This window comes from Euprymna scolopes, chromosome 23, assembly GCF_053919585.1.
Source record: "Euprymna scolopes isolate OS-2025 chromosome 23, ASM5391958v1, whole genome shotgun sequence".
Lineage (NCBI taxonomy): Eukaryota > Metazoa > Mollusca > Cephalopoda > Sepiida > Sepiolidae > Euprymna > Euprymna scolopes.
The window spans coordinates 11164378-11177944 of record NC_136504.1 but is presented as its reverse complement, the minus strand read 5'-3'; the positions used below and the strand labels follow the sequence as shown (position 1 = coordinate 11177944).

General features: G+C 38.4%; 1 protein-coding gene across 1 annotated transcript; it reads left to right on the top strand.

Moving 5' to 3' along the window:
• The first annotated feature begins 2270 nt into the window (after positions 1-2270).
• Positions 2271-10784, top strand: LOC145245589 (uncharacterized). Its single transcript, XM_080107164.1, has 2 exons — positions 2271-3568; positions 8482-10784. Exon 1 carries the CDS (start codon positions 2271-2273, stop codon positions 3549-3551), a length of 1281 nt encoding a protein of 426 aa, XP_079963290.1. The 3' UTR covers positions 3552-3568; positions 8482-10784.
• The last annotated feature ends 2783 nt before the right edge of the window (positions 10785-13567 follow it).

Genomic DNA, 13567 nt, shown 5'->3' with positions numbered 1-13567 from the left:
GTAGAGTAATAGAACTAGAAGAAATTATGCTTTTATTTTCATTTAAAGTGATGTTATATTGTTTAGCAATTTTGTAGAATTTTTGAAGATTGTAATCGTGTTCTTCTTGATTTTTCCCACATATAGTTACGTTATCAACATACACAAAGGTATCGGTTAGATTTTCTTTTTCTATAATATAGTCTATGCTCCTCTGGAAAGCACTTACTCCATTGGTGACGCCAAAAGGAAGACGAGTAAATTGAAAAAGTTTGCCACTTACTTCAAACGCAGTGAATTTACGATCAGCATGATTTATAGGTATTTGGTGATAAGCAGATTTTAGGTCGAGAGTAGAGAAGATGTTATATTGAGCGATGTCGTCTACCATCTTATTGATATTAGGCATTGGGTAAGCGTCTAGTTCCGTGAATCTATTAATGGTATCGCTGTAGTCGACTACCATTCTTTTCTTATGATTCTCATTCGAAGTTACAAGAACCTGCGCTCGCCACGGAGATATCGAAGGTTCAATTATGCCTTCTTTCAACATTCTAGCAGTCTCTTCTTTTATGAATTTGTTGGCGGCAAAAGTGTAACGTCGGGATTTTGTCGCAATAGGAGTAGTATGAGGAGAAAGATTAGAAAAGAGAGGAGGGGGTGGAACGTTTATGGTAGGAAAAAAATTATTCGTGTTTATAGCTCCAATTATAAGTTTGTCTCTAGGACCGTCGAATTTAAGTGTTACTTTTTTATATTTTTTTAAAATATCTTTTCCGATTATTAAATCAATGAAAAGGTTTTCAATGATTTCAATTGTTATTCCAGAATGGGTTTTATCTTTCAGTATTAAATCCACGACAGCTTCGCCAGTTATTTTAGCATGTTTTAGTTTTGTTTTTAGGTATTGTGGAGAGTTTAAGTTTTTTAGCAGTATTTTCATTAATGAATGTTTTTACACTGCTGGAGTCCACCATAGCGTTCACGAAGTGCCCGTTAATTTGGCATTGAGTGAATGTGACATCTTTGGAGTTAGTTCCTAGTCAGGATAGAGAAGGTGAGGGGTAGTCAGAGTCGTCATAAAGAACAGCAGTATGAGTGTTAGAAATAGAAGATTTACACACTTTAGCCCAATGACCATTTTTTTTGCATTTTTTACATTCGGCGTTTCGTGCAGGACATAAATATCGAGGATGACGTGATTTTCCACAGAAAAAACAAACCCCTTTTGGATGCATATTTTCTTTAGTCACAGCTATACGATTGTAGCCCGAAGGATTATTTGTAGCTGCTACAGTAAAGTTATTTGCGTAGCTTATCGAATGCTTTTCTGCTTGTTCAAGAGATCTGGCCGTGGCATATGTGTCTTGTAAAGTCAGGATGGGTTTTTCTAACAGTCGTTGTCGGATAGACGAAGAAGAAATTCCACCGATGAAAGCTTCCCGAATGTATTGATTTTTGTTTTCTTCAGCAGAAACCGCTTCGAAGTTACATGTTTTGGCAAGCATTTCCAATTGTAGTATGAAGGCATCTATATTTTGTGTTGTTTGTTGCTTCGTCGTCATCAATCGATATCTATTATAAACAATATTTTCAGGTTTTAAATAAGCGGCGTCCAATGTTCTTAATGCACTATCGTAGTCGGTTTTATCGCTTATTAAATCGAAAACAGAGGCTGAAATACAATTGATCAAGGCAAAGAAATTATCTGAAGTGTTTTCGATTAATCCGTTATTATGTGAGCGGATATAATTCTGGAGGGTTAATTTCCAATGCCTATAGGATTTTTCGGAATTAGGGCATGTAGGTTCCACCTCGAATCTGTCGGGACGTAAGATTCGATCCATTATTTTTTTTATTTTTTTTTTTTTTTACAGTTAATAAAATTGAAGTGAATAGTATCAGTAAGTAAAGAATTGCCTTTTAGAAAGGTTTTATTAACTGTAAAATACACGTACGCTCTTGAAAGGATCGAGCGGGAAAATGAAACAGAGGGCGCTTTTATTATGAATGTCAATCCCAAGGGGGATAACTCTTAACAACAAATTAAATCATAACATGCCAGCGCGGGCGAGCCGAGCCAAAGGTAACGGGGCTATAGTTACCTGGATGGTGTACAGATCGCACGGGACTTAAATGATACTGGATGAACGATCGGGCTAGGTGTAGGGAACCTACTTTTCTTAACCTAGTTGTATCCCATATCTGAATGTGTCAAAATATATTCGGTAACTGTGGTAACAGGTGGTAAAAGGATAAACCCTCGGCCTGAAGCCTATAACATTTATAGAATGTCTATTGAGAAGACGTCAAATGTGAAAACTGATTGGAGCAAATGCTGCCTATCTCAGACAGATAAAACCAGAGATGATCTCAGTAGTCCCATTCCAGGTCGCAGTAAATCAGATGGATATTCAATGCTGGCTACAAATATTCCTCTTTTTCAAGAACTCTGTCAGATGCCCATGATTATTAATCCTGCTAGGCTCGATGAAGGTGATGGTATTGAAGATACATTGCGGCAAAACAATGCTCAGTACCATCAGAGTTTCCGTGCTTTGTTCAAAAATACCAAACTTGATCGGGCCAGGAAAAGGGCATCTGACGCTCAGGAACATATTGACAAGAGTTGTTCAAAGACTCGAAGAGTGAATTTAAAGCCAGAACAATGTTTCATCTGCGACAGAGAATTTCTAGATGATGGACAAAGACGTGAAGTCATGACAATGGGGCTCAGCAGTAGGCTCAATAAATGTGCCACAACTCTAGGTGAATGCAAAATTCTTGTGCGATTGAGTACTGGTGATGCCATTGCACAAGAATTGAAGTATCATAAAGATTGTTTAACAACTCTTTACAACAAGGAAATATGTCACCTTGCTGCTCTACAAAAACAGGAAAATGAAGATTCTCAGAAAAAAAGAATCCATCCATTGGTATATTCAGAGCTTCTTGCTTATATAGTTGAAACTAATATGAACAGTGATGCACCAGTTGTGTTTAAACTTGCAGATCTCATCACACTGTATAAGCAACGACTTGAACAGTTGGAACTGCATGAACTTGCCTCATATGTTCACTCAACAAGACTGAAAGAGAAGCGTTTGTCAGATATACCAGCACTTGAAGCTCACAAGAGTGGGAGAGATGTTATCTTGTCCTTTACAGAGGATACAGGGTCAATCTTGTCAAAAGCTTCAGAATTTTCTGATGCTGTTATACTCAACAAAGCTGCTAGTATTTTGCGAACACACATGCTTACTCATGAATGGAAATTTAATGGTAGATTCCGTGCAAACTCAGTGGGGAATTCTATTCCTCAATCACTACAACAATTTGTTTGCATGGTGGAGCACAGCGTCGATATCAAGTCGCAACTCGAATTAGGTTCATCAAAGACAGACTTGGCTGTAGCTCAGCTCCTGCAGTACAACTGCTACAGCCACAAAAGCAATTCATCCACATTCAGACATTCACACAATCGTGAAACTCCCTTTCCCATCTTTATGGGCCTTTGTATGGGAAAATACGAAAACGAGGACTTGTGGAACTGTTACATGACCATGGACTAAGCATTTCAGATGACAGGGTGTGTTAAAGAGCATCTCTCCTCTCTCTCTCTCTCTGGCTCTTTCATATTCTCTCTATATATTTTTGTAGTTAATCCACGTTGCAGGAAGTGACGTTTTATCTAACCGGATGTCATGTGATGCTACGTGGCAAGGTTGGTGAAACGTTGAGTCTCTCAGAAAAAGCCGAGCCGAGCAGAAGTCTAAAATGGTTCTCTCCTAAGTAAGGGGGGAGATGCGCGCCCCAGACGTGGGACGTGGTAGGTACCCACAGTGGAGACCATCGATGGCGACATCTGCAGATCATGCCTGGGAGAATAAAAGGTTGAAAACCCAACATCTGTCTTCATCTTGTGTATTCCGGCGAAAACAGCAAGAGAGCTCCACCTAGATGAAGACTCTCCCAGAGCAGCAAAACCAGGTATGAACTTCTATATATAAACACATACATCCACAACAAGTGTCCTAACCACCAGACAAACGGTTTAAGGGATCTTGGGTCCCGTTCTCTCGTCTCTTAACACTTGTAATATCTCTCTCATCGTCGTAAACTTTTTCTCTTCATTAGTAAAATGGACACGTCATCACCAGGGTACAAGTATCCCTCAAGTAAAGTGTCCAAAGTCCAAATTCGTTTCTTCTCCCTCCCTTATGTAACATATCTGTTATTTGGTGCCGTTGACCTTCTTGCTCCCGCATGGGGCATATATCGAAACCTGGATTGCCACGGACATAACGAGAAAAAGAGATAACGAGGAAAAATAAAGACAAGAAGAGAAATTGAGGAAAAAGGAGGGAGAAAAAACGGAGAAGAGACAGTGCAATAAAAAGAAAAAATTGTGAAAATGAAGAGAATAAAGAAAGAACAGTGAAAATGAAGAGAAAAAAGAGAACGAAGGAAGAACAGTGAAAAAAGGGTAGAGAGAGAGAAAGATAGAGAGAGAGAGGAAGGAAGAAGAAGAAAAAAATGATTCAGTTATGTGTTGAAAAAGATATCAAAGGCATGAAGAATACCATACGCATTTAGAAGAAAATTAAACTCAAAAATTAAAAATACGCTGTGAACATTGAAAACGACTGAAAAACAAAAGAGAAAAGAATATTAATTTACCATATTAAAAATAAAAATAAAATTGAAAAACACAGAGAAAGAATTGAAAACACGGAGAAAGAAAAAAAACGTATATATATATATTTAAATAGACAAGACAACACAAACGAACATTTGTTGAAGCAAAATGACATCGAGCTTGTCCACAGTTTATAAACCTGTCAGTCATTTGACATTGTTGAATTTAGCAAAGCGTTACAAAAATAAGGGACAGTGAACTTTTAAATGCATTCGGAATAGCAAGATGTCATTTTAGATTTGAAAAAAAAAAGAAGAAATTACACTATTGTCGAAAGTATTAGGTGATAAATAAAAATCAGGTTGGTGATGTGGCATCCCCCCGGATTAATTTTAAGTAAATTATAATTATATGAATAGAATAGAGGCGGAACTTTTTAATTTAATTCTGTGGTTAATTGTAAAAGAATAATGATTTTTTTTTAGTTTCAGAAAACCCTTGAACTTTGCTTACGTGGACAATTTGATCTGTGGTAATTTTGTTGAACTTTGCTGAAAGTTGTTAGTTATAAGTGAATTAATTAAGTATTATTGAATATTGTTAAGTATTGTTGAGTTGCCATGTGTATTTTTCTGTATTTATTTTTCTGTATTTTTGTTATCTTGTATTTGTATAGGAGATGGGGGCATCGATGGTCTTGCCACGTGGTGTCAATGTAATTTAATTTTTTAAAAATAAGATGATGACAGGATAGAGGTATATCAATTATCAATAATAATTTTTTAGATAACGGGATTATGCAAGGAAAACATAAATGAGAATTTTTAAAATGGGATGATGTCGGAATACAAAAGAATAAGGAATAAGGATTTTTTTAAATCGAAATACAGTAGTCGGACAGGCAGACGGTTTGCTGGATTATGAGTAATGAGGTCAGGAAGTCAGTCGGTATTTATTCTAGTTTCGAGGTGGTCATGTATACATATTTTTTTTTTGTTTGTTGTTTTGTTCTTGTAGTTTCGACAGATTTTTTTTGTTCCGGATGCGTAAGTCGGTGGAGGGCGGTACAGAACGTCCTCGTAATACATTTTTTAAAAAATCCATATTTTGGTAGGTGCTCAGGGAAGCACGAGATAGTTATAGAGAAATGGGCGATCTCTGTAACTAATATGGACAGTCGGAGACATGTCCATTGTGTGTTGACCACACGGGGGGTAAATGGGGTAGAATAAATAAAACCGACTTGATTACTCTTGGACCAATTAAGTATAGTCATAGAGGAGGTAAATTAATTAAGAACATTTGATGTGAAATGGTGAAGGTTTGGGATGGGATTTTTTTGTTTGTTTTTGTGCTACCTAGGAGTAAAGAAGATTGTCCGTAAATCCTGAGATGTAAGTAGGAGGCAGATGGACCTCGATTTTGTGTTTTATTGTTGTTCGGCTAGGAGCCGTGAAATTATCGACCACGAGTAGTGTCGACCGGGAGCAAAGGATGCTCTGGAAGTCCCGAGATGGGTACGAAGAAGCCATGGGGTCATAAAGGAGTTTGACCTTGAAGAGCGCAAGGTAGCGCTACATGGCAATTTTATTGTTGTATTTATTTAATTTTGAGTTTATCGATTTATCGTAGGACAGTCTTCTTGCCAGCGGGTAGCGTATGTATTCCCTCCTTAGTTTAGTTAGTTAGTTATTAAAAATGTATGGCTTTGCCATACATTTTGATAAAAAGGGGGTGGAGGAAGAATTTTAGAAGTAAAATGTTACCCTATTGTGCATTAAAGGTACCAAATTTAAAAAAAAAACATGCTGGGTGAATTTAATTGGTATTATTAAATTAAATTATTTTGGAATAGATTTGGTTGGTTTAGTTATATTTTAGGGACGTTTAGCGCGTAGTTGCATTTTTTTCATGAGAATTACAAGGCGATTAGGCTGTAGAAAGCAGTTTTTTCTGTTGTTTTATTTTTTTTTATAAGCCATGGTATTGTCACAAATTAGAAAATTTGGCAGGGGAAATACTATTTTAGAGTAATGAGTACCCTGTTAAAACAATACTAGTGGTTCCAGTGAGTTGGAAGATGCCACGTAGGCCCAAGCAACGGCAATAAGTCTTGTCCAACAAAAGTCTGGCGTGCGAGGTCGCGATAATTCCTCAGGGTACGGAGCGACTGGACAGTCGGTACCAAGCCTAATCACGGGGAGATAGAAGAAAGGGAAAGATGCAGATTACGTAAGGGACAAGATAGAGCCTTATTATTTTTTTTATTTTTTTTAGAGGAATGTGTGAGGGATATCTGGGTTGGAATCTTGGGACTTGCTGGGAATACGGAAAAATCACAAAGGGAAAGCTACTTAGTTAGTTAGAAATCGATGCGCAAGTAAGCTTTGGCGCATTAGTTAGGGAGTGATGATTCCGTATCTTGTCGGGTTCCAGGAACTCAAACAGGCTCCGAGTGAGACAGTGTGAAGGCGTATCTTGGTTTAGACCAACCAAGGGAGTTAGTAGAAGAGCTTTGTGAAGTCCCGAAGTAGTAGATTGAATAGAACAAAGCTCCAGTAATAGGACCACTCAGAGAAAGACGTCAGGGCATTACAGTAAAGGGAAAAAAACTGGGACTTAGGCCTATGCTGAAAGTCGAGAACGCGAGTGGGATGGTTGGGTCGGTAGAGCATCAGACTTTTTATCTGAGGGTCTGGGGTTCGAGTCCCCATGCGATAAAGCTACCACCAACATGGAGCATCCGACGTTCTGATCGTAATTGCGATATGCTGGCCCCATTTCGAAAAAGTGATCGAAAATGGAGTCTCCATTTGTTTGGCCAAGTGGTCCAAATAAAGAGCAGAGTCAGTGGAAAATATCCAACAATGCGACCGCCTAGACAAGATGTATATCTGCAAAGCTGTATATTTGTCTAACTTGGAAGCAAGTTAATGTCGAGGAGGGACTTTCGAGAAGCAGCAGAAGGGTTGATAGTTTTGTAGAAGAGTACTGGTACCTGATCTTTCTTGGAAAAGGGGTGAGTCCGGAAAGTGAAAGAATAAAGATGTACTTCGGACATAATTATTTTTTTTAGTTAGTTAGTTATTAAAAATGTATGGCTTGTCATACATTTTGATAAAAAAAGGGTGGAGGAATGTTAAAGAGCATCTCTCCTCTCTCTCTCTCTCTCTCTCTCTCTCTCTCTCTGGCTCTTTCATACTCTCTCTATTTTCTCTCTCTGTGTCTCTATTAGATAGTAGATCGAGAGAGAGAGAGGGAGAGGGTGGGAGGAGGTCAGAGATATTTTTGTAGTTAATCCACGTTGCAGGAAGTGACGTTTCATCTAACCGGATGTCATGTGATGCTACGTGGCAAGGTTGGTGAAACGTTGAGTCTCTCAGAAAAAGCCGAGCCGAGCAGAAGTCTAAAATGGTTCTCTCCTAAGTAAGGGGGGAGATGCGCGCCCCAGACGTGGGACGTGGTAGGTACCCACAGTGGAGACCATCGATGGCGACATCTGCAGATCATGCCTGGGAGAATAAAAGGTTGAAAACCCAACATCTGTCTTCATCTTGTGTATTCCGGCGAAAACAGCAAGAGAGCTCCACCTAGATGAAGACTCTCCCAGAGCAGCAAAACCAGGTATGAACTTCTATATATAAACACATACATCCACAACAAGTGTCCTAACCACCAGACAAACGGTTTAAGGGATCTTGGGTCCCGTTCTCTCGTCTCTTAACATTTGTAATATCTCTCTCATCGTCGTAAACTTTTTCTCTTCATTAGTAAAATGGACACATCATCACCAGGGTACCAGTATCCCTCAAGTAAAGTGTCCAAAGTCCAAATCCGTTTCTTCTCCCTCCCTTATGTAACAGGTGCTTGAAATATCTGCTCAATTGGGTGAAGCCGTTTTTGACAGGTACACTGAAGAGGGTGTAGTGTGCCCTACAGAACTTAGGAAAGGTCTTTTTACCACATCAGCTATGGACAATATAGATCACAATCCGTCTGCAACAACAGCTACAATATCCTTTCATGGTACCAGTATCTCACTATTTCAACATCCAACGTCTGACAGTGATGGTGAACTGCGTGAGCCACTTATGATCAAAAATCATAGTATAAAACGGGTGCCTGAACTTCCAGAATCTTTCACAAACATTCATCCTGCATATCTAAAGAACAAGACTCCGTCGCCTCCAGAGTTCGAATATCCAACAAGTGTCGATATTGACTTTCTCAGGCTTTTGTTAGCAAATGAATTTCAGTGGCTAGAAAAGGTTCATCTGACACAAAGCATTGATGATGACGTTAACATAACCTGGTCGGCACACCATGCTTCTGAGAAGAGAGAGTTAGATTTCAAAGTGAGCATTACATAAATTCTACCTCTCCTCCGAGAACAAGCCCACTCAGTTGCCACAATACGACATGTTATGGAGAGGATTAGAGAGACAATAGCGTTCCTCAGCCCAGGGCAAATTCCAGTCATAACTGCTGATCAGCCACTTTATGCATTGACCAAGCAAATACAATGGCACTGGCCTCAGCAATATGGTGAAAATAAGTTTGTCATCATGTTTGGCGGCTTGCATGTTGAAATGGCTGCACTGAAGTCAATTGGGTGGCTTCTAAAAGCAAGTGGTTGGATAGAAGCCATTGTAGAAGCAGATATAGCTTCGTCTAGTATGGCAGAATCTTTCATCACTGCTTCAAGTGTTACTAGGACATGATACGCTCACCAGATTACTGCATGTAGTCTCTACACACTGATGAAAAAAGCATGCGAGTATTACATTGCAGATACTTCTTTGGAGCAAGATGCGTCAGTTATCTTAAGCTTTGATGAGTGGTGTGAGAAGAGAAAAGCAGAGAGCCCGCAATTCAGTTACTGGTATCTAGTGCTTTCAATGGAACTGACCATACTATCTCTGATACGTTCTTTCAGGGAAGCTGACTTCAGACTTTATGTCAGAACACTGATGGAGCTGATACCATACTTCTTTGCCAACAATAACTACAACTATGCAAGATGGCTATCAGTTCATCTGAAGGACATGCTGTGCTTAGAGCAGACCCATCCTGATACGTATTTGCAATTAAAAAATGGCAAATTTGTTGTCTTCAAGTCATTGCGACCATTTTCTTCTATGACCATTGATCAAGTACATGAACAGGCAAATGCAATCATCAAAGGAGAGGGTGGGGTCGTAGGTGTGACAGAGGATCCTTCAGCAATACGAAGATGGATGGTAGCAGGGCCAGAAGTGAGTCGTCTTACTGAAGAATATGAAGCACTGTCATCGAACAAGGATGTTACTGAAAACATGAAACACAGAGAACAAACAAGTCAATCCCAGAAAGCTTTCTATGGCAAAGTAACAAAGCTCACGGCTGTCATCAATGAAATGGGCAATCCATTTCAAGAAGAATCATCCGATCTACTCACTCTGGATACAAAGATTATAGCATCGGAAACCGCAGCTGAAGCTGTTCGCATGCACTATGGGAATGGCAGGACTCGCTTTAAAGAGTTCATGAAGACCTTATTAAGCAGGGTGCATTTGGAGTCAAGCAACATGCTGTCACATGGAAATTGATAGTCCTGGCGAGTGGGGGTGGAAGAAGCACGGCAATACATGGAAGATATTTTGGACAACACTTCCGCCAGTTGCAGAAAGCTACAAGGAACTAACAAAATGCGGATGCAAGACACAATGCTTTGGAAGATGCAAATGCTATAAATTCGGCCTTCCATGTACAAATTTATGCAGCTGCAATTGCGAGTGTTGAACGTGTGAATCCTGATGAAAACACAAGAACAAGAAGAGAAAAATGCGGGATAAACTGACATAAGTGTGTAAAATATAGCCTTTATTACACTCAAATGGTGTTAAATCTTTATTTTGTCGCCAGAAATGGCTTTGTTGACATCAGAAACATTTAAATTGATATATAATATGTGGAAATCGGTCAAAAATGAAGCATTTAGTTCACAAAATGATAAATTTTACCATCCGTGGCGGCCATCTTGAAAAATGGCGGCCATCTTGGATTTTTTGAGTGGCCCAAAAGTTTTTTCGGAAGAGTAGACCATCGTGAGCAATCGTGCCGAGTTTCATGCTTGCTTACCAAAATGCACGATTCTTCATCAATTTTGACTTAAGCTGCTCAGCTACTAAGGAAAGTGCAGCATCTATTCTATACTTGAGGGAGAACGGTGAGAAAATATAAGTAACTAATGCATTGCTGAAAGGCTAGTCAGAAGCACATAAATGCTTGTTATGGCTTTTACATTTGACAAACAGCAAAAACAAAAGATAAATGATATAATTTTTTTTATTTTATCTTTTAATATAAAGAAATAGATATCTGAAAACCAAAATATCTTTTATTCTATGAAATCCAATGCTAATCTCTATAATCTTTGGTCCTTTTCGAATAAATTAAGCGAAATAACTCAATCAGTCAACCTCAAATAACGAGCGTTAAACCAGACCTTATTTAGGGCATCAAGGCAGACAATGCAGCATATTTTACTCGTATTTTTTTAAAATTCCATTTTCACCCCAAAAAAGGCACAGTGTCACTCTGATATAGGGTGCTACTATTGGGGACATAAGTTGCAGGGATATTATGTGTCTGTCTACATTACACTTGATCTTCTGCATGTCACTAAAATTCTGTCCGTTTGAACTGGACTTATGTCTGTTCACATTACAGCTAAGAAAGCAGAATCCCGCAAGGAAGTTCCAAAGTCTAGCAGTTCTAGGGAAAAAAAATTTGGAGTAGAAGGCTTTCTTACATCTAGGGATCTCTACTGTGTAAGGGTGGGATTAGCTGGTTGTCGAGTTTGTCAGGGGTATTTACGTCAAGAGGGTACAAGTGCTTGCAGTTCGCCAGAGAATTCACCATTAAAATACTAGTAGAACAGGCAGAGGGATGCAACATTTCGTCGATGGGACAGACGCTGAAGCTTAGATGACAGTTCAGGTTAGCGACTCTCTTTTGGACCTTGTCTATAAGTGATAGACTAGTAGTAGATCCACCAGGCTAAATGTGACAGCAGTACTCCATACATGGGTGAATGGTGGTCTTATAGCTATACAGGATACTTTCAGGTGTAATTAGCTTTCTAACGCTGTAGAAAGAGCCTACCTTCTTTGCAGCGACCTTGGCAATGCTTTCAATGTATCTGTTCTAACTCATGTTCCCTGTGAATGATAAGCTGAGAAGTTTAAAGGAAGTACTTTCCAGGTTATATGTCTTTGGATATCAATATTGGTGGCAGAGAAGGTTTCTTGTAATTATTAAAGGAAACAAACTGAATCTTGGCAGCATTGAATGTGACTATCAATGTATGTCCCATTCTAATACAGATTGGAGGTCTTCCGCTAGTGTTTCTGCCATTTTCTTATGTGTTCATTCGTTTTCTCCTCGAGCCTGTTATAGAGCGTGTTGTCATTAACAGATATATCCATCTCAGGAGCAATTTTATCAGGGAGTTCATTTATGAATATTAGGAATAATAAAGGTTCAAAGATAGACTCCTAAGGTACTCCCGCAGTTATATTACATTGTTAGGATGTACGACCGTCGCGGACACATATATATATATATATATATATATATATATATATATATATATATATATATATATATATATATATACTAGTGAGACCTGTGGAAATTCCACGAGAAACTCTTTCATATGTAATATTGATTGATGTTGGCATTCTGTGGATGTTCAGCGTAAATGGAGACGCTTGATACTATTGTAGCTCTTTTGTTAAATTATCCAAGCTAACAGTGACTCCCCCACCCCCCAGCGAAGCCCGGTCGTAAAATATACTTAAATATTATATTTTAATTTATGTACACTTCGTATATATTCTTATAGAGTCAACAAAAACTTTTGAATAGACCTTGCATTAATGCCAGCTTTACCGCTAAAATATTGGTTAAAATAAAATCCAGGTGGTGAGAGAAAACCTTTTTTTATAATTTTGGGAGAAGATTCGCTTTTCAAAAAAAAAATAAAGAAATAAAAATAAAAATAAAGAAAACTCGTCTAATTTTCTTCTTCTTCTTCTTCTTCTTCTTCTTCTTCTTCGTCTTCTTATTCTTCTTCTTCTTCTTCTTCTTATTCTTCTTCTTCTTCTTCTTCTTCTTATTATTATTATTATTATTATTATTTGGCAATGTAGAGGTATAGTGGGACAAAAGTGTCATAACGACTAAGCAATTGGAGCATAATCGTCTGGATTTGGTCGTCATTAACAAGGTCTCAAAAAAAAACTGGCAGATTGTAGACTTCTCGGTACTCTGGGACAGAAATGTGAAAGAGAAAGAGAACGAGAAGTGGAGCAATTATGCTTCATTGGTCTTGGAGATAAGGCATATACACGGGGTTAAAACACAAATAATCCCGATCGTAGTTGGTACACTAGGAGTAGTATCAAGTCGTCTGGAAGGACAATTGAAAAAACTACGAATCCCCAATGTTTTAGGCGGCCTTCAGACTTCTACTATTATAGGTGCCACCAACATCCCTAGTAAAACCCTTGATCTTTGAATGAAGCTACTGGTTTGGATCCGGGATTGAGGGAAATCCTCTGGAAATGAATCCCATCCCTTTCCAGGGAGACGTTGATAAACGAAATCAGAATTATTATTAATTTATTTATTTTATTAATTTTATTTTATTAATTTTATTTATTTTGATTACAAGTGTCTATTTGAAAATAAAAAAGTTAATTTGATGATTGCATCGGAACGAGATTGCAGAAAACTGTGGTCATCGGCGTAAGTCTAATCACGTGATGATCAAATCATTTCATTATAAAAGAAGACGGTAGTTTGCTTAAAGCATTTGCTGGTAAATAAATATGTGACCATTCATGAAGGCTGATAGAAATGCAGAAAACAGGAATGGGGACAGAGAGCAACAAACAACCGACG